The 23,650-nt window shown below is 40.5% G+C and overlaps 1 protein-coding gene across 3 annotated transcripts in view; it reads right to left on the bottom strand.

Moving 5' to 3' along the window:
- Positions 1–23,650, bottom strand: part of SH3BGRL2 (SH3 domain binding glutamate-rich protein like 2) — a 287,302-nt gene that overhangs the window by 66,512 nt on the left and 197,140 nt on the right. For 2 of the 3 annotated variants that reach the window (XM_011950270.1, XM_011950269.1), the window contains exon 1: positions 10,470–10,870. The exons of the other annotated variant lie outside the window; for it this stretch is intronic. In XM_011950270.1, the coding sequence (XP_011805660.1) occupies positions 10,470–10,514 (45 nt within the window). In that variant the 5' untranslated portion in view covers positions 10,515–10,870. Of the gene's footprint in view, positions 1–10,469; positions 10,871–23,650 lie in introns of those variants that run through there. 3 annotated transcript variants of the gene reach the window in all.

Here is a 23,650-nt window from a genome sequence, read left to right as displayed (position 1 = left end):
GAATATAAACTGACTCCAGAATTAAAGAAATCAGCACATATTCAACCCAAACATTTATTTTGGCTAGTAAGCAATTTGTTTATCATAAAAGAACAGTGAAATCTAAACTCTCATCAATGGAGGGCTCAGGCCTATAAAGGTGGCCAATTCCCATTCGAAGAAACTGTGCCAATGAATATAATTATTAAAAGAGAACCAGTGACAGATAAGCAGAGACTGTGATTTAAAACAAACCACACAAAAAAAAAAAAAAAAGCAAGAGAGAGAACCACTGAGCTTTAATTCACATGGGAATGTCATGAATAAAGAAGACCACACTCCTACGCCTTGTGGAACTTGCAGAAGGAAAACAAGTTAACTCAAAAGCTATGCTTGTTGCTCTTTGGGTTTTTTGTTTTGCTTTGTTTTGCTTTTAATATTAGATCGGTATGTAGCAATAGCTGCTGACTTTAACTATATTTGCATTTACCAAATACCACTGAACTAACCTGTCAATCAAGTCACCTAATTGTGTGTCTGTTACTCTCAGTCTTCCACTCTCAAAGCCACTAGACTGAAGATGACAAAAGCCATTTCAGATGTGAACCATGACCCAGTAGGAATTGGAAAACACCTCCTGAAGTAGTTAGAACCCCCCTGCCCTCAGTCGCACCCAATGTTCCCTGTCTGCTCCAGGAGCTGAGAAGCAATGCTGGCAGAGGGCCCACCAAGACCCCACAGCAAAGCAGGCACACCTTGCTGGGGTACCTTCCACTTCAGGGGTCAGTTCCAAGAAACAACCCCTTGGAGTTCTGCCAAATACTGCACCAGCTCAAAAGAGTCAGATCCCCTTGGGAATAAGCTGTCAATAGTAACAAAGGTGACCAACAAAATTGTTCCCAAATTGTCCCAGAGGCTGTGCCAGCCTAAAAGTGCCTAAGTTTGTAGGGAGGTGAGGCCCCAACCACCTACATGCTGGCACCTGAGTTCAGCTTTCCATCCCACTGCAAAGCTGTCATGAGCCAGAAGGGAAACATTCAATTAAGTGCTTCTCCAAGCTTTATTTCTTTTTTAGAGTTAGAAAATAAAACCAATCAAATATAAAAGAGATAGCAATACTAACCCTTTAAATTACCACAGTCCAGTTCCTGAGAAACTAGCCAGTGCTGACAGGTGAAGTCAGATAAGCCTATTAAGAGAGAGAGACAGAAGTGAAACTGCACTGCCTTAAATTGGGTTGTGCAGTTTCTAGCTGGTACATGTTTCCAACCTCCAGATCTCCAGTTCCTCCCCTCCTGCCCTACACCTCCCACCCCAGTGCCCCCCAAAATCTAAGCCATGGCACATACTCATCACTGTCTAAAAAACACTAAACAGAAAGGCTTGTTGATATGTTCTTAAGCTACAACTAGAAAGAGGACCCTCAAAAGATAACTGTATATAACCTGAGGTAGAACAGTCCCCACAAAAGTTAATGAGCATTTGCCATTTCACAGAAGAAAGAAAATGTTCACTAAATTTTTAAGGCTAACCTCTTTTTTTGCATCATGGATAAACAGTATAAAATAAAATTAATCACAGAAAAAAATGAATACAGGAGTGTGGTTTAAATCAGAACTTAAATGTCTAACTAACTCTCCAGCTAAAATAATACCCATTTAAAGCAATTCCTGCTGAAAAACTCCTGAAGCCTAAAAGGGTCTCCTGAGTTTGGAGTTTGGAGGGTGACTTTTTTAAAAAACTGACATTTAGCAGGTGAAATAATAATTTCTAGATCCCATTCTTAAATATGCATTTCAAACGAAAGTATTTTTGTTGTTGGTGGTGATGGTTTTAGGGTTTTGTTTGTTTGAGACAGGGTCTCATTTTGTCACCCAGGCTGGAGTGCAGTAGTGCAATCTTGGCTCACTGCAGGTTCGACCTCCCGAAGTTCAAGCACTCCTCCTGCCTGAGCCCCCCAAGTAACTGGGACTACAGGTGCATGCCACCATGCCCCGCTAATTTTTATATTTTTTGTAGAGATGGGGTTTTGCCATGTTGCCCAGGCTGGTCTCGAGTTCCTGAGTTCAAGAGATCTGCCTGCCTCAGTCTCCCAAAGTGCAAAGATTATAGGCATGAGCCACTGCATCTGGCACAAAATATTTTAAACTTTCATATATAATGATCAGTAAGTCACGCTAATTTCTACTTTAGAAAGTGAAACATTCACTATGAATCTACACTTTTTTCTATTCTGTCACCCATTTCTAATTTGATAGAAAAAAACACAATTCATTTAAGAACTTTTTATAAATCAAAGATGAAAAATAACTAAGGAAGAAATATTGTTTAGTTAATATCTCACACTGCTTCCTGTTGCCTGCTGAGTTTTTCACCATCAATAGCTCTTTTCCTTTTCAATTTTTGATTTCTAAAAGTCAAAAAACAGAAAAAATCAACACTCACACCATCTTACATGAGACTTCCTGCAATATGCAAACCACCTTGTTTTTCATATTATAAATATATGTCAAAATTTAGTTTCCTCAACAATCAACAGAGTGAAAAGGCAACCTACAGAATGGGAGAAAAGGTGAAAACTATGTGTCAACAGGAGACTAATATTGAGAATATACAAGGAAGCCAAACAACAGCAAAAAAAAAAAAAAAAAAAATCCAATTAAAATTGGATAAGTGATCTAAATAGATAGCTCTCAAAAGAAGACACACAAATGGCCAACAAATATATTTTAAAAATTCTTAACATCAGTAATCATCAGGTAAATGCAAATCAAAACCATAATGAGATTGTATCTCACCCCAGTTAGAAAGACTACTATCAAAAAGACAAAAAGTAACAAATGCTGATGAGGATGCAGAGAAAGGGGAACTCATATACTGCTGGTGGGAAGCAGTATATGAGTACAGCCATTATAGTGAAGAGTATGGAAGTTTCTCAAAAAACTACAAATGGAACTACAATTTGATTCTGCAATCCCACTACTGGGAATTTATCCAAAGGAAAGGAAATCAGTATATTAAAAAGATATCTGTAGTCCCATGTTTGCTGCAGCACTATTCACAATAGCCAAGACATGGAATCAATCTAAGTGTTGAACGTACGAATGGATAATATGGTATACATACACAGTGGAATATTATTCAATCATAAAAAGAATAAAATCCTGTACTTATGGCAACATGAATGCACCCAAGGACATTACATTAGGTGAAATAAGCCAGAGACAGAAAGATAAATACATGTTCTCAACTAGATAGGAGGAGTAAGTTCTAGCATTCTACAGCATTGTAAGATGTTTCCAGATAGCTAGGAGAGATTTTCAATGTTCCCAACACAAAGAAATAATATTTGAGGAGACTGATAAGTCAGTTACCCTGATTTGACCACCATACATTATACATACAAAAATATCACTAGATACCCCATAAATATGTATAATTATGTGTCAATTAAAAAACTTCTAATTCTTCTATCTTAATAAAAATAGTTTGTATGCTACTTATAACGGGTAAAAGAACATTTGCAGAATTTGAAGTTGCATTCCAGAATCTAAAGCTTATCTTAAAGTTTCCTTCTAATAGTATATAATTTTGAAACATTATCATATATGTTTTTCTTTGAATAACTGGGTCAATGAGAATTTCAGGAAAATAAAATACCGCCAATCTCTCTGCACTCAAAGACATAGTTCTTGATCAACTCGATTTGTTTTCTTCTGTAATTGTAAGTGAAATACATTTTGATTTTCTTTTTCTTTTCTTTTTCTTTTCTTTTTTTTTTTTTTTAGATGGGAGTTTCACTCTTGTCACTCAGTCTGGAGTGCAATGGTGCAATCTCAGCTCACTGCAATCTCCACCTCCTGGGTTCAAGTAATTCTCCTGCTTCAGCCTCCCAAGAAGCTGGAATTACAGGCACCTGCCACCATACCAGGCTAATTTTTGTATTTTCAGTAGAGACGGGGTTTCACTCTGTTGGCCAGGCTGGTCTCAAACTCCTGACCTCGCGATCCACGTGCCTCGGCCTCCCAAAGTGCTGGGATTACACGCATGAGCCACTGTGCCCAGCCACATTTTGATTTTCAAATAAATTATTTTATCTTGGCTAAAAAACAATTAGTTTCTTCAAGTAGATTTAAATGCTTAAAATACTCATATACAAATGGGTAAACAGCTCCTAATTTCATAAAGGAGTCCATACCCTTGATTATATTTTTAAGTTTAAATGTTACTGAAGAATGGATTAAAAGCACATCAAATCTGGGAAATACTAAAATGTACTAGAAAAACTGAGGTTAGATCTTCACTTGGGATATTAATAAATCCCATTTTCTAGCAAAAGACCTCATACATAGACTATAGTTCCATATACTTCAATATCCCGCTGCTGCCTTTAAGTGTCAAGAAATGTGGCCCAGTCTTTCCAATCAGATGAGAAAAACTCCATAAATTGGTCTTTTTATTTCAATCCTCATGTTCCATACTATTATGGGTTGAGTTGTGTCTTCCCCAAAATATATTGAGGTCCTAACCCCCAGTACCCATGAATGTGACCTCATTTGGAAATAGGATGTTTGCAGATTATCAAGGTAAGAAGACATCATTAGGGTAGGCTCTACTAAGTATGGCTGTGTCCTTATAAAAACACAACATTTGGGCACAAAGATACATGCACAGAGGAAGAATGCCATACGAATGTGAAGGCAGAGATGAGGGTGATACATCTACAAACAAACGGATGCCAAAGATCACCAGCAAACCACCAGAAACTAGGAGAAAGACACGGAAAGGACTCTCCCTCACACCCCTCAGAAGGAAGCAACCTCACCAACTCCCTGATCTTAGGCTTCCAGCTTCCAGAATGTTGAGACAAATTTCTGTTATTTAAGCACCCCAGTTTTTGGTATTGTGTTAATGACAGCCGTAGAGAACTAATATACAAACTTTCTCACCCTGACCTTCCGTCACCACCACATCCTCTCCTTGGGCCCCCAACTTACGCCTGCTTCTTCTGATCACTTGTATGCTCCCAACTCTCCCCTAACCTCACTCCACACCCTCCTCTGCCTATGTCCTTCAGCCCTGTTTCTGTTCACTGGGTACCACTTGCATTTTGAATAGGGCAGTTCTCTGTATGGGGCTGTCCCACATACTGTAGGATGTCAAGTACCCCTGATACTCTCATTCCCCCAGGATGCTACAGAGCCCACAAGGAGAACATCTACTCTAGCAGCTCTAAAGCCTCCTGCCCACCAGGGTTTGATTAAAGGTTCCCCCACCTACTGAGCAGGATCTCAATCTGGTCAGCTTGCTTCAGTCTCTTCCTCTGGAAAATGGACATAAATATAAATAATTACCCTGCCATATGTTAGTGAGGATCCAATGAACTAAAGATCCTAAAGTGGCCAGTTATACTCTCATTCGCGTTATTAGAGTAACTCAGGAATTAATACCCACTCTATTCTACATGATCACAACCTGACTTTAACTGCCTTAGAACTCTTTTCTGAGGTGTCCTTACACAGGGAGGCCTCACTGAATACATTCATGGGGATGTAACACCTTACCTGGTAATTGTGTGTATAAAATTGTTATAAATCACCCAAAGCAGTAGGTATGCACTTTTTACAGTTGCAAACAGCAAGACAACTCTGAGCATAGTTTCCATGTGTTCCCCTTCCACACCCACCCTCACTTGAGGTTCTATCTGTGATTTCCTGCTTTGCTTCCAATACCTTTGTATCTTTTGCTCCCAGTGACGGTGGCTCTCCAACATCCAGGGATATACTGATGTCTAAGCTCATTTCACCCTGCCCCATGGAAACATCTCCCAAGCCAGCATCAGTCCTTCACTCTTCCTTGATTAAACAGTTTGCGTCCCAAGTCTCTCAACTGGGGAGAGAGAGAGCACTGATTTATGCCATCAGGACAGAATCTATGTCTATTCTGACCATCGCATATGCCTAGTACCTAACATCACCTAATACAGAGCCTGGGTAAGTAAGTTTTCAGTGATTGTCTGATGAATACATGAATCATTCAATGCATGAACGAATGCATTCAGGCATCAAGAATCTGGCTTCCTATGAAGTCTCAGCTCTGCACTGACTGAACATAAACGACTTCCGGGAAAGCCACTTAATCTCTATGCCTAAATTTCCTTTTCTAAAAAATGAGGTGGTTGGGCTTCACTAAAAATATCTTTAGGTTCCCTCCAACTCTAACAGAGCCCAGGAACTTTAATGAGGAGTAAAAGATTTTATTTACCTTTTGAGAAATGTTAGTCAAGGCAAGCAGGAAGGTAAAGATTCTTCCGAAATCACACAACCAGGGCACCTCACTGCCAAGCAGCTCCATGTTCCCTGAGAAACAAAAGGCTCCAGGCAGCAGACAAGCTGCAGAAACTAAAGACATCTCTGAGATGCTAAGCACTACAGAGTTTGTCATCATCGGTTTCTTTCAGTCTTCTTTCAGGAGTCTACCCTGTCCCACCCAAAGCTCCCCCTTTCCAGCTTGAGCAGGATGGGCTCAAGAACTCTCTCCCAGGTTCCAAATCTAACTCAATTCCTCTCCTTGCCATCTGCCTAAGGCTCCCACATGCATATTTTATGATTTCTGGCACATTTCCTCTTTATCTGACATCCTGCAATGCATCTCTCTGCCTCCTATATTATCTCTATCCCTGGTAAGAATGTTCCTGCAAGAAGCATGCGTCCTTAGGTTGTACTTTACTACCTTTCCTAACTCAGCTCCCATCTGTGAATTCCTTGGAGACACAGACCACACCCTCTATTCTCTGGCTTCCCACAAGACCAAGGACAGAGCTGGGCAAGCAGCAGACTCTTAGAAAATACTTGTTGAATGACTAAATGAAATAATTGACCGATTTCAATGTTTTTAAAGTAAAAAGTCATATTCACATATTTCCTGGACAAAGTTACTAAGACTTCCTCTTTCAGTAATACATCAAGAATAAATTAAATTTTAAAATGACATTTCTATGAATATACTATTTTCTTAGAACTGAGAATAAAAAATTTCCCTACAATGTGAATGAATAGCAACATGGTCAGTTGAGTAAGAAATCTGATTTTCAGGCATCTATAGCACAATAATGTGGCATTGCTTTTGTTTCCTAGTAAAAGCTGACTTCTCCTGGAGCCAGGGAAGACAGAAGAGGAATCATCCCTTGGTGTTAGTTATTCGAACTGCTGAAGCTGGAGAGCTTAGGGGAACCAGAAGAAAATAGGATGATTTTCTCTAAATAGATTGTTTAAATCTATTGATGATTGAAGCAGAGCATCTTTTTAGAAATCCTGGGACTTACTTGGCTAAGTCAAATTCTGGTCACATCCCTTCCTTGTGGTTTAATAAACTTCAGTTAAAACCAAACTGACGCCGGGCGCAGTGGCTCAAGCCTGTAATCCCAGCACTTTGGGAGGCCGAGACGGGCGGATCACGAGGTCAGGAGATCGAGACCATCCTGGCTAACACGGTGAAACCCCGTCTCTACTAAAAAAATACAAAAAACTAGCCGGGCGAGGCGGCGGGCGCCTGTAGTCCCAGCTACTCGGGAGGCTGAGGCAGGAGAATGGCGGGAACCCGGGAGGCGGAGCTTGCAGTGAGCTGAGATCCGGCCACTGCACTCCAGCGAGACTCAGTCTCAAAAAAAAAAAAAAAAAAACCAAACTGACTAAAGAATCAAATTATTTGTTCTCCCATGCACTTGCTGGCCATGGCTAGGCACCAAATGAAACACTATCAGCAGTCAACCCAACACTGCTGGAGGGAACACATCATGGCTATGCCACTAAAGCTTAATACAGCTTAATGCTACTGGCCCCATTAGCCTCGCCAGCCCAAGAATTGACCTACATATCCTCATTAGTTCTTGTAAATTATTATTCTTACATATTAACATAATCTTAACATCACTAAAAGTATGGATATTACAGATAAACTGTGTACTGATACAGGAGATAAAACTACAATTGGGGAGCCTCAATGAATAACTGTGTATTGATACAAGATATCACTGAGGAGACTCAATGAATAAGTATTTTCTAAAACCTGAAAAGACTGGGTCGTCAAACAGCAGAACATTAAAATAGATAATTAGTGTTTATGGTCTGTAAGCAAGTGGTAACTGCATATGTCTTCTAGCTCAAACGAAACCATGTCAGAACACATGCTATGAGGCAGGGCATTGAGGGGATCTGAGCCTTCACAGTCAAATGTCCAAGGAAAGAAATTCACCTTGAGACTAATAGGTAGGTATATTGTTCAAGCAAAAGAAGCTGTTATGAGGATTCATCCGCATTTACTCACCTGGTGAAGTCAAAAGACTTTAAAGCTAGCGTGCAATTCTGAGTTATTCATGAAAATCCTTCATTTTACAGAAGAGAAACTCAGGCAGAGATGAGGCACCTTATCCAAGTTTACACTGCACTAGTCAGGGCCCACACTAAAACTTAAGTCTCTTAATTTTAGCTCCATGTGCAAAACACAAAACATTAAATTTAAAAGTTAAAAAGGCACACAGCAGGCAGGCAATAAATATTTGCTAATGGCACTGAAGAAACAAAGATGTGGAGTACCAAAACTATCTCAATATACTACCTACTAATAGAATAAGCCAAGTCATTACCTTGACTTTGTCTGACTTGCTCAAAGTAGCCTAGGCTTTATCTCTTGCGGAAGGGATAAAAGCCATTTCTTCCATAATCAGTATAATGCTATTGGGACAATTATTGAAGCATGCAAGTCGGTGGTGAAACCAAGAGCTTTGTAGCATTCTTAGTAAGGAGTGCATTTGAACAAATCTACCCTTGAAACAGTGCCAGTTTGTAAACACATGAAGTGTGGCTTCAGTAGGGAAACCTACAAAAGGCAGGGATGACTAACTAACCCAAATAGCTAGAAACACCAGAAACTGTCAGAAGTCGGACAACTCCAACATGCCTGCACATAAGGATAAGTTGCATTTTCCCATCTATTGTTTCTAGATGGGGTGGAGGGACTTTGTATGATCGTGTTGGTTTCGTTTCTTTTAAATAAAAAACTTCAGTTAGTTTACAAGGATTTTTAAACAATATTTTATTCCATCCTCCACTCCACCCGCTTAAGAAACAAATTTTGGAACAATCTGACTAAGCTACTGGGCAGACAATTGGCCAGACCAAATTTAAGCAATCTACAATGCATTTTTTGATGTTACTTGATTATATACGTCACCAAGGAGGTTCTTAAATCTATAGTTGAACTCTTGGTTAAGGAAAACAAGTCTCAACAATCATGTAAAACACATGTGCTGTGTCCCTCAGTGGGCTGTCAAATATACTAACTACTGAATTTTTCCTTAAAGTCTGACATCTCTAGCTATTTAACTTTCCTTCCTTTAAAAAAAAAAAAAAATCTTTCTAAAAACATTCAAGAACATCCACCAAACAGAATAGTTAAAAATAATTAAATAAAAAAACCACAATTCATAGATCCCCAGGATAAAATTTCCAAAGCATTACAGGTGGAAAGAAAACGCGTGCATGGCCGGGCGCGGTGGCTCAAGCCTGTAATCCCAGCACTTTGGGAGGCCGAGACGGGCGGATCACGAGGTCAGGAGATCGAGACCATCCTGGCTAACACGGTGAAACCCCGTCTCTACTAAAAAATACAAAAAACTAGCCGGGCGAGGTGGCGGGCGCCTGTAGTCCCAGCTACTCGGGAGGCTGAGGCAGGAGAATGGCGTGAACCCGGGAGGCGGAGCTTGCAGTGAGCTGAGGTCCGGCCACTGCACTCCAGCCTGGGCGACAGAGCGAGACTCCGTCTCAAAAAAAAAAAAAAAAAAAAAAAAAGAAAATGCGTGCATACACACACATTTACATAAAGATGCAAAAATATTTATGGCATCCTAAGAAAAACATGACAGTGAAAGCAAACAATCCTAGCACAACAGGACAAACCTGGTGTACCATTCTCTTTGCGCAGGTATAAAACTAAACAAATGCACTTGCTGGCGGGGGAAGGGAGGACAGAGAGCAATTCCCACTTAAACTTGTTTCATTCAGGAGCTAGGTTAACAAACCAAAGCATCCAAAAAGGTTCCCGTGCAAAACATAACCAGTCTGAAGGTCCCAAATCGGGAAGAACTAAACTAGAGGAAGGGGGGACCCCCCGAAAGCTCTTGAACAACCCGTTCCCCAAATTTCCACGCCACCCAACAGGAGCTGGGGGCTTCCCTCGGACTCCATTTTCAGGCCGCGTTGTCTGTCTTTCAGGCCACGCAGGGTGGGCATTTGGGTGAGGCCGGGGTCCCCCACCCACCTTTCCTCCCCGCCCTCTTCATTGTTGCCGGAGCGTGATGGATCACCTGCCGGGCGCGGGCTCCCGCGGGCGGACGCGCAGAGCGCAAGGACGCGCAGTGACTAGCGCCGCGCGCCTCCCGCAGGACCCGCGCCCCGCGACCCCAACCTGCTGCCCGCCCCCACCGCGCTCACCGCCACGAAGCCCGAAGAAGAGGCGATGAACACGCGGATGACCATCCTCTCGGTGCGCCCGGGACAGACCCCTTGCCCCAGGGCTCTGGGCTGCCGTGGACGCAGAGCTGAACCCTGCTACGAGCCGCCGGCCGCCTCCGGGTAAAGCACTGCCGTCGGGGAAGATCGCTGGGATCTGGCTCCCTCCCACCGGGTCCGCAGATAAAAGCCCAGCGCCGCCCGGCCGCAGGCTGAAGGGGAAAGAGAGGGAGGAGGAGGGAGCCGGCTGCGGGGTGTGATGGGAGTTGTAGTTTCCGTCTCTCCCTGGAGTGGCTGGTGGACTGAGCTCCCCTCCTGACTGCGCTTCGATCCCGAACACGCGCAGGTGGCTGGAGGGGAGCCGCAACCTGGGGAGAAGCTGTGAGTTGGGTTGGCAAGGATCCTAGCTTGACGAGGAAAAAGCAAACTAGGCAAAAGGGCTTGGTTCAAAGTCCAAGCTTGGGTTCCGTATTGTGGTTTACTGGTTTGGAGCATCCACACCCAGAAATGCCAACAGACACGATCGTGCTGCGGGCACACATCGTCTCAGGGCCCCTGGAGTACCGGGCTAACCCCAGCTACCTGAAGCAGGCGGGATCAGCGAGCCGGGTGCTTGGGAGGTGTGGACGGTAGGGCTCGCTTGTTTGTCCAGTAGCACTGGAGATTGCAGAAAGGTGATTATTTGGGGTAAATGAGAGGTCTCTCTTGTCTGTACACACTGAAAATTAGAAACCCACATGGGAGCACAACCAATATTTTATTTTTCTTAGCAAAACTGTAATTATAGTAGGAAAAAAATAAATACCAAACGAAATTGGAATCCTTCTATCAATATTGGAAATCAGGACCCCACCCGCCCCACCCCTACCCTACACAATGGCTTCGCCTCTGTGCACCTAATATTTACAGTTCAGCCAAACCTGTGCCTTTTTCAGAACCGCTGCACATTCCAGCGCAGTTTCCCAGGAGGATGCTGTTAAATAAAAAGCTTTTGTATAGTTGCTAATGGTTTAGGAATAGTTTTTTATCAAGTGCTTTCTGTTTGACAAAAGCTCAAGCCTCTCTCACAGTTTTGTTGAAAGGAACCAGCTTTCCCTGCTGTACTGTATTTACTTCTTTCCTTTCAACACGGGAGTTTAGCAGCGGTCTGGGAATAATGTTAATTAAGAAAAAGTAAGAAATTAGATGATGAGGTCTGTGGCTCTTTGATAAATTTCTTGCACAAAGAGCAATGATTATGAAGTACATTTTAGAGCAGTTATGAATATTTCAAGTTTATAACCTTTCCTATTGCTTTTCTTAAAGCCATTTCTGTAGTAGGAATCTTTTTAAATTTCCTTCAATAATAGAAGAGACAATCCTAATGGGACTTTATTTCTTCTTCATGTTTAAAGTTTTAAATAGAAGCTTTGCTGTCTTTAGTATCTCTTGGCAAATGTACTTTGATTTTGCTACCATAAATGTGGAAATGCATGTTTATAAAATAGAAAGTAATTTTCTTAAAAGTAGATACCATAATTCCTATATAAATGCAAGTCTTTATAAAAGTCAACATTTTCTTCAGTTTGGAATTATTCAGCTATGAAGATATTGTTAAACTCAAATAATTGGAACTCAGAACCTACTCCGTGAAAAGTACAAGAATGGATAAAAGTTGAACAAGTCATTTATCTGTCAGCAGAGCACCTATTGTCTGGGAAAGAAAAAGGCAGATACAGAAATAGGGACAGAACAAGACACACTGCACCAATACAGTGTTGTGTGGATGTAAAGGAAAAAGGTGGCCATTGTAGAAGGTACTTTAAAGATGAGTGGAATTTCTGTCTGAAGACAGGGAGGATGCAGGGTGAGACTATTCAGGGTGTGTGAGGAGAACAGCAAGGAGTTGGTTTTGCTTCAGAAAGGAATATGAGGGGACTAGTAGAGGACAATGTGAAAAAGTAGGTTTGAATGAATACCAACAAAGGACTTTCACTGGGTTATCTGCTCAGCTCCTTGGGATTTCTGCTCCTTTCCTCTGATCCTAGAGGTTGTAAGGGTCCCCAAAGCCCTGTACATACAGCAAGACCTAACCCTCTGACCACAGCTTACTGATCTAGGAGTGAGCACCTGAGCCAAGCAAGGCCAAGCAACATTTCTACCCTAAAGATTCAGAATTGGAACTGGGAAAACAAGAGAGCTTGAATTTGTGACATGGAAGCTCAGAGCTTCCAACATGAGAATCAGAGAAGCTAAAGAAGCTAGTCGGTAGAAAGAGAACAACAGAGAATTTGTAAAAAAAGAGTTGGAGATAGTAGCTCTAAGTTTTAGAAAGAGTCCTGACAATACTGTCATCTAAGGGTCCGCAAACTATGACCTGCATATCAAATGCACATGGCTGCCTGTTTTGTAAATAAAGTTTTACTGAAACATGTTCCTCTTGGTATTGTCTATGGTAGACTGACAGAGGTCATAAGGCCCCCAAAGCCTAATATATTTACATCTGGCCTTTACAGAAGAAGTTTGCCAATCCCTGATCCTGTTCAACCTGTTCCTATATCCCTGCTCTTGAGGGCTATGTAACATCCCTGTATCTGTAAGTTCCTCATCTTGCTTAAGCCACCTGAAACAGGTTTTGTTTCATGGAACCAAAAGTGCCCTGAGAAGTTCATAAGCAGTCTGTGTCCAAATGCATTCTGAGGAACAGAAGGATATTGTCAGAACTATACTTCAAGAAGAATCCTCTATTTTTTCCACCCTGAATGAAAAGGTTCACCTTTCGACCTTGTATGCAGGAGAAAATGTGTTAGCAATCCAGTAAAACAGCAAGGCCATTATGGAGTTGAGACCCAGAGTCAGTAAACAAAGTGGAAGAGTAACTGAGAGCAGAACGCAATCTAGGATGTAAGATAGAGGTCCAAGATCAACACCAGGTTATCAGACCACAGAGAGTATTAGATGCCAATCTGACAAATAAGGTCTACAGATAGAGCTGGTAGTCAAAACTGAAAGATAAGACTAAGAAAATCGAGCAGGTCGTTAGGCTTGAAGAAAGTGGCTCCTGTGTTGCCTAGGACTTTATCCCCTTTACAAGTCCTGATAGACCATATGGCTAGAATGTTTTAAAGTAGGGGTTCTTGACCATTTTTTTGTGTGGGAGTAAGAAGAGTGCCAAGGACCCTTTAGTGGTCTGATGAAATCTATCGGTGGTTTCTCAAAAAAAAAGTTTCTAAATATAGAAAATTTGAAAGTATAAGATTACAAAGGAAACTGTATTGCAAAACAATTACCAACATGTTAAAATTTTGATATGATAATGTGTATGATTCTTTATTAATGTATTAAATATTAAGATTGAGTGGTGGATCAAATGGCCGTCGTGATTTTGAAGTAGTAAAGGGAAAAGATAAAACTTTGAGGTATTTGCAATAATTGGAAAATATGAAAATGCCTATGATTTCTATTGGTAGCAAAGTCACAGTGTTACTGCTATTACAAAGGCTTGTTAACTACATTCATAATTGAAGGAATTGGTAAATTTCAGTTAGAGTTTAGTGAAAAGATAAAGATGTGAATTTTTTTTCTCATTCAAGTCCATGAACCCCCTAAATTCTATCAAGTCCCTTTAGGCTGGGGGTGAGGGGAGATCCAAGAACCCCAAGTTAAGAAATCATGATGTCTGACTATATCTAAATCTACAGAAGCCTATTATTTTGCCTAAGAAGAAAATACGGAAAGAGACAAGAAGGAGCCATGAAGAGTCCCTTGGAGATCTCCTACATTTAAGAATTGGAAGAAGAACAAGGAATTAAAAGTAGTAGAGGAGCAAACAGAATAGTACAAAACTGAAAGAGTATACTGTCACAGAAACCAAGAGAAGAATTTTAAGTTTCAAAATGTAGAGACTATCTAAGAATGTTAGCCTGAAAGTCAAGAAAGATTATATTGAAAATAGAGACTTTCCTTGGGCAAATTTCATCACCTCCATAAGCCTCAAGTTTCTTGTCTATAAAATGGGTATAAATAATGGCTATCAATCAATATTCTAATGAGAATTAACTACCCTTAGGATATTATTTAAGTTATGCCGTATAGTGCCTGTCAACCCACAGCCCTTCTAAAGGAAACTCTCAGGCTACCTGGTCACAGATATTTGGAATATTTGGACCATATTTGTGTACTTCCCCCGGCATGACCTATTGCAGCTTGTAATTTGCAACATATGTGACCAGGTTGGAAAATACATGCAGGTCCTTCAAATTCCTCTTTTAGGAATTTATAGTTAGAAAATTTAAAGACTAAGGCAGTTAGCAATAGAATAAAGGGGGATGGTATGAGGCTGGGATAGGGTTGGGATGAGAAGCTTTGAGCAAGTTAAGGCAATTAAGGGACTGAAATGAGTAAAAAGAGGAAGCTAGTCTGTGGCCCAGGGAAATGGAGTCACTATGTGGTGAGAAGCTGAGACACTAGCAAGGAGGGTCACAGTTGTCTTGCTTCCAGTCTTAGTTTTCATGAATTCAAGTCTGCTGTGGTTCCTGCCCTTGAGTTGCTGTTTCATAATCCCCCTCCTTTATCTTGAGCTACTTTAAGTGGGTCTATTTTCTTTTAACTATTAAATCCTGACCAGAATACCTACGTAAAGCATGGGTAGTAAATCATGCTTCTTTAGGGGTCAGGCAGGTGACATTGATTAGGGAGGTGAGGAAGATCCAAGTGCAAATATATTCACTTCGTGCAAAGGGTGGGCACCATGAGGACTGTAGCTGAAGTATTCTGGTTTTTGAATGTTGGCTTGATTTTTAAAAACTGAGCCCACTGAACTCAGGTTTGCTCACTAAACTCACCATCTACAGGCACAGCCCTATGGTCCTCCAGGTTTCTCTCTCCATTGTAAAGCACTGAGCCCAGGGTTTGGCACCCAATAAATCCACAAGAAGTACTACTTGTTATCATGGTAATAGTTTATTATCATTGCTGACCTTTGTGAGAGCACTTCCAGTAGAGGAGTGGAGACAGAAGCCAGATTGCAGTGTCTTGAGGACTGGAACCTGATGAGGTAATAGAGGCAATGATACATCTTTCATCTCTCCTCTTTGGAAATTTGATGGGAGAGGGAGAGAGCAAGGGCAGAAGCTATAAAGGAAATCAGGGAACATAAATATCCTTCATTAAGGTTTTTGTTTTTTTTTTGAGACGGAGTCTCGTTCTGCCACCCAGGCTGGAGTGCAGTGGCCAGGTCTCAGCTCACTGCAAGCTCCGCCTCCTGGGTTTACGCCATTCTCCTGCCTCAGCCTCCCGAGTAGCTGGGACTACAGGTGCCCGCCACATCGCCCGGCTAGTTTTTTTGTATTTTTTAGTGGAGATGGGGTTTCACCGTGTTAGCCAGGATGGTCATTAAGGTTTATCTACAGATTAAATAAAGAGTTCTTTTAAACAGTTTGAAGTCTCAACCATCCCAATTTTATTTTTATTTATTTACTTATTTAGAGACAGAGTGTTGCTATGTTGCCCAGGCTGTTCTTGAACTCCTGGCCTCAAGCAATCCTCCTGCCTCAGCCTCCCAAAGTGCTAGGATTACAGGTGTCAGCCAGCACATCTGGCCCAGATTTTAATTTTAGAATAGATTTGAATCTGACTGATAATTTTGTTCTGTTAGGGCTGCCCCGTTCTTAACAGCTCTTAAACTAATATTACCTGGCTCCCCAAGGATTTAACTTTTTAAGGGACTTCACAGTGCTCACACCATGCTTGTCACAATCACTTTCCAATTCCAAGTGGTTGTTCCTTCAAAAACTGAGTCAGCACCTTTGGCTGTCAGTGGGTGATAGATTTGGGGGAGAGGAGGTTAAGGGAAGGGGTAGGCCAGAGGGGTTAAAGAATGGGAAGCTATACCTGCATTAATGTCACAACTATATGACCTTAGGCAGCTGGTTTAACTTGCCAATACCTCATCTTCCTTACCTTCCTCGTTGTTGCAGGGCTTAATAGAGATGATGTATGTACAGTGCTTTTTGACACCATGCCTGGCACATAGTTAGGACTCCATAAATATTATCTATTATTAGTCATGCAAAGTAAATCAGGAAAGGGCCTACATTTGCACAAAGCATATAAATCCTATAAATATTCGTTTCATGTGTGTGATTTTAACTTTCTAAATAACAAGTATCTGGTTTTGTATAAGCCTCTTTATACAGTACCATGTTCAATTAAAGTTCTTAACAAAGTCTTTTTGATGTTATTGAAGTTTGGAGGCCATAATTAAGATAAAAAGAATATTTGTGAAATGAAGCAGCAATAAAGTCAAATAATGCAGCTTGAATTTCATAAAAAGAGAATTTATCTACTGCTTTATGTTGTTTCATCAGGCCAATTCTGTCTGTTCTTCATCAAATAAAATTTTAATTATCAGGAACCATACTAATCAATCCCTGAATTGAATGGAACTTTCAACATTCATGATTAAGGAATGGAGGTAAATTGTGTGTGTGTGTGTGTCTGTGTGTGTATGTACATATATGTGTGTGCATACATGTGTGTGTGTGTGTGTGTGTGTATGTATTTTAATAGAGACAGGGTCTTGCTCTGTTGCTTAATTTGGAGTGTAGTGGTGTGAACACAGATCACTACAGCCTTGACCTTCAGGGCTCAAGAGATCCTCCCACCTCAGCTCCCTGAGTAGCTGGAAATACAAGCATGTGCCAGCACACCTGGCTAGTTTATTCATTTAATTTTTTTGTAGACACAGAGTCCATGTTGCCCAGGCTGGTTTGGAACCCTGGGCTTAAGCAGTCCTGCCGTCTTGGCTTCCCAAAGTGCTGGGATTACAGGCATGAGCCATAGAGCCCACCCAGGACATATTCTTGAATCAGTTCACATTCCCTTCAACCAATAGGGTTCTTTATCCTATCTGACAGGAAAAAATACCCAAAAACCAAAAAGCACTTTTATTCCCTTAGCACCTTATTCCTACTGAAAACTCAGCAAACTGAAAAAGAGAAGAGGTGGAAGGGAGATGACTTGCACAGCTGCCATCCTGCAGCAATAACAAGGAAGCTTTGAGATCTGCTGATAGGGTAACCACTGGATAAACTGAAGCCCTTGTGTGCAGTTCATTTCTTGCAGCTATATTCACTCAGTTTCTGCCAGATGCTGTACTAGATGCTGGGGATTCAGCAGTAAATTAAACACAATCCCTACCTTCATGGAAATTATGGCCTAACTGGGGAAGATGATACTGAACATATTACAAGTATGCTTTGTGCTTAAAGGAAAAGATCAGATATTGTTTTTTGTTCTTTATGTTTATTTCATTTTTAATCTTGTAGGACTCTCCTAGTCATCTTTTTCTGGGTAATATATATCATCTATATGTTAATCAAAAATATTAATGATAGATATTTTTATGTTTTTGATTAATATATAGATGATATATTAGCCATTATAATAATATATGGATGATATATATGATAGTATATCATATGCATAGTATAGATGATATATATATGATATACTATATATGGTATAGACGATATATTTATGTTTTTCCCAGATTGCATTCCAGGTCAGGAGATGACAACACTATAACAAAATAAAGATTCAATGTTGATTATTTCTGAAATAGTTCTAGGCAACACAAGTTACAGGTATTTCCAATACTCTGTATTTGGTTTTATTAGTTCACCACTTTGTAAATGATTACCATGTTATCATAAACATAAAATTTGCATTTAGGTTATTGTTGAATTCAGAAACTATTTTGATTCCTCATAAATACACTGCTAATGAGTTTTTAGAATTCATTATAATTTCTCATTATGCTAGGCATAAAGGCCATTTAAAATAATTGCAATAGAAGAAGTATAAGAAAATGTTTACATATAAATACAATTAGAGAAAATGGAAAAGTCAGGTTAAACAAACATGAAGTGTTATTGTTTGTGTAGCATGCATATTTTTATTATTCTTTTTCCTGTGATTTTGAAGGGCCTACTGAATGGAAATTATGAACATTTGCCTTTAGTGCTTTTTAACACCTTAAGCCATAAAGAGTTTAAAAAGAACAATTAAGTCTTCACCTCCAAATTTCTCTAATTTTTCCTGAAAGTAAAATCAGAGATGAGAAAAACCAGACACCTTAACATTAGCTTACCACATCTTTTCCTCAGTTCTTTGTGTCCGTCTCCATCTAATATATTCAAAAGCAGCTCAAACTGCAGATATCACTCTGGTCTTACTGCAATGAGAGTCTTTGTGTTTAAATAGCAGCTTTCGAGGGGAAAGCATTTTTGCATTAAATGGAAATAGATTTAACACTGATATCAGGGAACACTTTCCTATAAATGCAACCTACTCAGCCCTTTATCTGACCCAGGTATCATGAAGTTTAGGACAAAACGAAGCACTCAATGACAGCAGTTAGTCTTTCCCATGTTAATTGCCCCCCGATTGTAAATCAGACTTTTTTTTTTTTGAGGCGGAGTCTCACTGTATTGCCCAGGCCAGAGTGCAGTGGCACGATCTCCGCTCACTGCAACCTCTGCCCCTCAGGTTCAGACAGTTTTCCCACCTCAGGTTCTTGAGCAGCTGGGATTACAGGTGCACACTACCATGCCCGCCTAATTTTTGTATTTTTAGTAGAATTGAGGGTTCATTATGTTGGCCAGGCTGATCTTGAACTCCTGACCTCAAGTGATCCACCCGCCTCAGCCTCCCAAAGTGCTGGGATTACAGGCGTGAGCCACCATGTCCGGCAATCAGACATATTTTTAGAGCTCATTAAGTTTTTTATGCCCAAAGAACAATGTGGTGAAATGCCTTACTTTACTTTAACCAGTTTACATTTGCCCAGAACACATAGCTTTTTAAAAGAGCATTCTGCTCAATTCAGTTTATTTGTTGAACACTTGCTCTTTATCGGTAAGTCATCAAACTACCACTCTTCAGCAATTTGCAATTCTTTAAATCGGAAATAATTAATTTTTAAAAATCATCTCTCAAAACCAGAAAATATGTTAATATGCCCTGGTAATTCCTAAAAACCCAATGATTCAAGTACCTATTCAATACAGAAGGTATCAGACAATTTTAATTTCATTCACCAAGTTGCTAATATATCTAGACACTGTACTAGATGCTGGAAATATGAAGATTAATAAAACAGAGCGGTGTGTTTTGGGGGATGGAGTGAAACAGTTTTAGCTAGCACAAACTGGAATCCTGGGTAGAAGCACAAAGGTCATGAGTGAGTGGTTGTATGAGAACCATGCAAAGAGACACAGAATCCGGAGCCTTTGAAAGGAATCTTTGAGGTATGATCTAAAGTTTACTTGCAATACGTATCATTATTGTTCTAGTTTTAGATAGTAAAGTAGAACAAGTAATAGTTTAGGAAATTAAAATCTCATCAGTGCCTATTTTCTTATAATGTGCTACCTTTTGCCACTGTTCCTCAGTTAAGAGTAACAATTGTCTTTGTAGTCAAGCTTGTGGGTGGGGGAGGTGCTGGAGGAAATGAATTCTGCAGCACTCAATTGCAGCCTATCAACCTAAAATGAAGACAGGCTTCCTGTTTCCAAAATCTGCTTCAGTTCCCATATTAATTGATATATATGCAGCTGCCAGTTTGGTCAAATCTGACAAATTTCCAACAGCAATAGTGACATTTGATTCTTTCACATAACAAGATGTGTACAGGGAGGTTAAACCAGATTTATTACATCAGTCTAACAATGTCCTCAAAGCCCACAACACTCCACTTTCCATTCTGCCATCTTCAGCATGATGCTCTTCCTTGGGCTTCTTACCACCTCATGGTTGCAAGGTGATTGCCACAACCTCAAATATGGCATCTTCATACCATCATCCCAAATAGGAAGAAAGAAGAGGACAAGCAGAAAATATGATTTCCTCTTATCAGGGAGGAAGAGCTTCCCCAGAAGTACTCCAGCAGACTTCTTATACCTCACTGGTCAGATCTGGGTCACATGGCCATCTGCAAGGGAGGCTGGGAAAGTGTATATCAAAAAGGAGAATGGGAGAGCCACGATGGGTTATGATCTGTTGTCATTTATCCCCTGGGACTGAAACTACTGGGGTTCTGGTAGCAAGAAAGACAACGGGGCATGAGTGGCAACAAATGGTGACTGCCACAATCATTTGCTTGGTGCAGTCTTGCGTGAATTACTTAGCATCTGTTTTGGTCAGCTTGGGCTGGTATAATGAAATACCATAAGTTGGGTAACTTATAAACAACATGAGCTTATTTCTAACAGTACTGAAAGCTGGGAAGTCCAAGATCAAGGCAGATTCAGTGTCTAGTGAGGGCTTCTTTCCTGGTTCATACACGGCACCTTCTTGCTGTGTCCTCACATGGTAGAAGGGGCTAGCTAGCTCTCCAGGTCTCTTTTATATGGGCACTAATCTCATTCATGAGAGCTATACCTTCATGACCTAATCATCTAGAAGCCCCCACCTCTTAACACTATCACATTAATATTAGGTGTCAATATATAATTTTGGGGTGGGGAGGACACAAACATTCAGACCATAGCAGTATCTGTGCCTTGATTTCCATATCTGCAAAATTGAGATAGTGATGAAACCTAACTCCTAGGCTTGGGATGAGAATTAAATGACATAATCCATGCCAAGTGTGAGTAAGTGTCAGGTACAAGGTCAACACTCACAACTATTAGCTACTAATAAAAAGAGACATGGCTGGGCTTGGTAGCTCACACCCATAATCCCAGCACTTTGGGAGGCTAAGATGGGAGAATCACTTGAGACCAGAAGTTCAAGACCAGCCTGACCAACATAGCAAGACCCCAACTCTATTTTAAAATTTAAAAAAAGTTTTAAAAGCCACTATATTTCCCAAAGTGCTTGATTTACACCAAATTCCTTAGATTCCCTGGATAGCAAAATGTGCAAAAACAGAATTTGAAAACATGACTTCCAACTCTCAGCAGATAATTCTTTCCATCAGACTTGTGTCTCTAACATAGTTCAGATCCTTTTTATTCTTCTCTGTGCTATCCCCCAATCCTCTCCCTTTCTCCCATTCTCTTCTCTCCCTCTTCCCCACTTTTCTTTCACATCTACTCTTTTATCTCCTTTCCCCATACATGTTCTTTTTCTCTCTAAGGACCCCTTCCCCTTTTTTTCAGGCTGGGAAATTATCATTGCTTCACCTTCTGCTTGACTTAAAGGCTAAAAAGGATGCCAACCCTCACACAGGACTCTCCAAAGTCCCATGAAACAGTTATCCTCTGAGGACCAATGGGTGAAATATTGAGAGCATGGTTAATTTATTCCGCATGTGCTAAAGCATAAGTAATTCACAAGCCAGGCAATAATAATGCACCTAACATGCATCAACTGTCTGATACACACGCCTCATTGCATTATTTTCTTTTTGCCATTTCACTCTCATAAAGGTCGGAAGGAAATCAGGCCCCCCCCCAAAAGATATTTAAATTTAGCCAAATGAATTTATCCACCATTTTTTAAAAGAGTAAGACAGAAATAGTACAAACAACCTAAAAAATGAGCTTTGTAAAAGAGATTTGCAAAATAATTATCCAGCAAGAAAGAACATTAGTTTATTATTCCAGGGGGAAAAAAGGCAGAACCAGGCTTCTATGAGAACGGTAAATGGAACACAGCAGGAAAGAAAAACAACAACAACTGGAGAGTATGTGTGCTATGACCTTTGGAGATGAGCAAGGAGAAAAATCAATGTAAAGAGAATTCACATACACACATTTAAAGCTATTCTGAGAGATTAGAAACATTTGTTTTTGAAAAGGGAGGCTCTAGCTTCATTGTGCAATATTTTTCTTTGCTTCCCATTAAAAACAAATGGTGTGACTTCTAAGTGTCAGTAAAATCTCAGGTCTCTTTTCTTTTTTAAAATTGCCTTTAAATTAGCACAAGAGGCCGGGCACGGTGGCTCAAGCCTGTAATCCCAGCACTTTGGGAGGCCGAGACGGGCGGATCACGAGGTCAGAAGATCGAGACCATCCTGGCTAACACGGTGAAACCCCGTCTCTACTAAAAAAATACAAAAAACTAGCCGGGCAAGGTGGCGGGTGCCTGTAGTCCCAGCTACTGGGGAGGCTGAGGCAGGAGAATGGAGTAAACCCAGGAGGCAGAGCTTGTAGTGAGCTGAGATCCTGCCACTGCACTCCAGCCTGGGCCACAGAGCGAGACTCCGTCTCAAAAAAAAATAAAAAAATAAAAATAAATTAGCACAAGAGGGAAGTGATTCCCACTTATGTCTACTATCGAAAGGAAAAGGAATAGATGTGGAAGCTAAAACCAAGGTATATTAAAGCCACACACCTCGCCTCATTCATCCCTCTCCATCTTTTCACCTAAAGTTGAAAAAGCTCAGGGTAATGGGGCTGGAAATGAGGGAAACAGCAGCAATGAGGGTCCTGCTTATCCTCATCTCCCCCAAAGGCAAGTGGAGTTGATGTGATGAATTCTCTAGGAGTCAGCTGTACCTGGCATTCTCTACCTCTGCCCATCTGGAAAGCCTTAGCAGAAACCTCAAATGCCGATGAGGACCAGGAGGGTATAAACAAAGGCAACAGGGGCAAGTAAGAAAATATAAGCTAAACCACTTGTTTTGAGACTAAATAGCAACAACAGCAGCATAGGACTGCTGACTGAAGTATACAGTAACAATAAAGAATGAGGAAGGTATGTGTGTACTACATGGATTTTCCAGGATAGATTGCTAATATTGTTCGGGAGGAAAAAACAAGGCACAGAGCAGGGAAGACAGTTTGCTGTCTTTGTGTAAGAAGGGAAGGAAATTATACACAGAGATACGTAATAAAACATCAAACAAAAAGAGACAAAATAAGTGGTTACCTAGAGGTCAGGAGGTGGAGAGGAAGGGAGGCAAGGTGGAGGGGATATGAATGAATATGGTAGATTTTCCTAATCATGTGTTTTATATAGTTTCGAATTTGAGCTATATGACCCAAATTCAAGTAATAGCTCAAACATGTTTTACCTGTTAAAAATTCAAATTTATTACAGGGAAAAATTAAAACAAACTAAATTTGAAATCAAACTGAAGCAAATTATCTTAACTGCATTACACATGGGTGACTTTCGAGTGACTTTGCAACACAGCACTTTTACTGTTTATCTTTTTTTTTTTTTTTTTT

Source organism: Colobus angolensis, unplaced genomic scaffold, assembly GCF_000951035.1.
Source record: "Colobus angolensis palliatus isolate OR3802 unplaced genomic scaffold, Cang.pa_1.0 Scaffold304, whole genome shotgun sequence".
Classification (NCBI taxonomy): domain Eukaryota; kingdom Metazoa; phylum Chordata; class Mammalia; order Primates; family Cercopithecidae; genus Colobus; species Colobus angolensis.
Note: the sequence above shows the minus strand (reverse complement) of the source record. Positions and strands in the feature narration are given on the sequence as shown.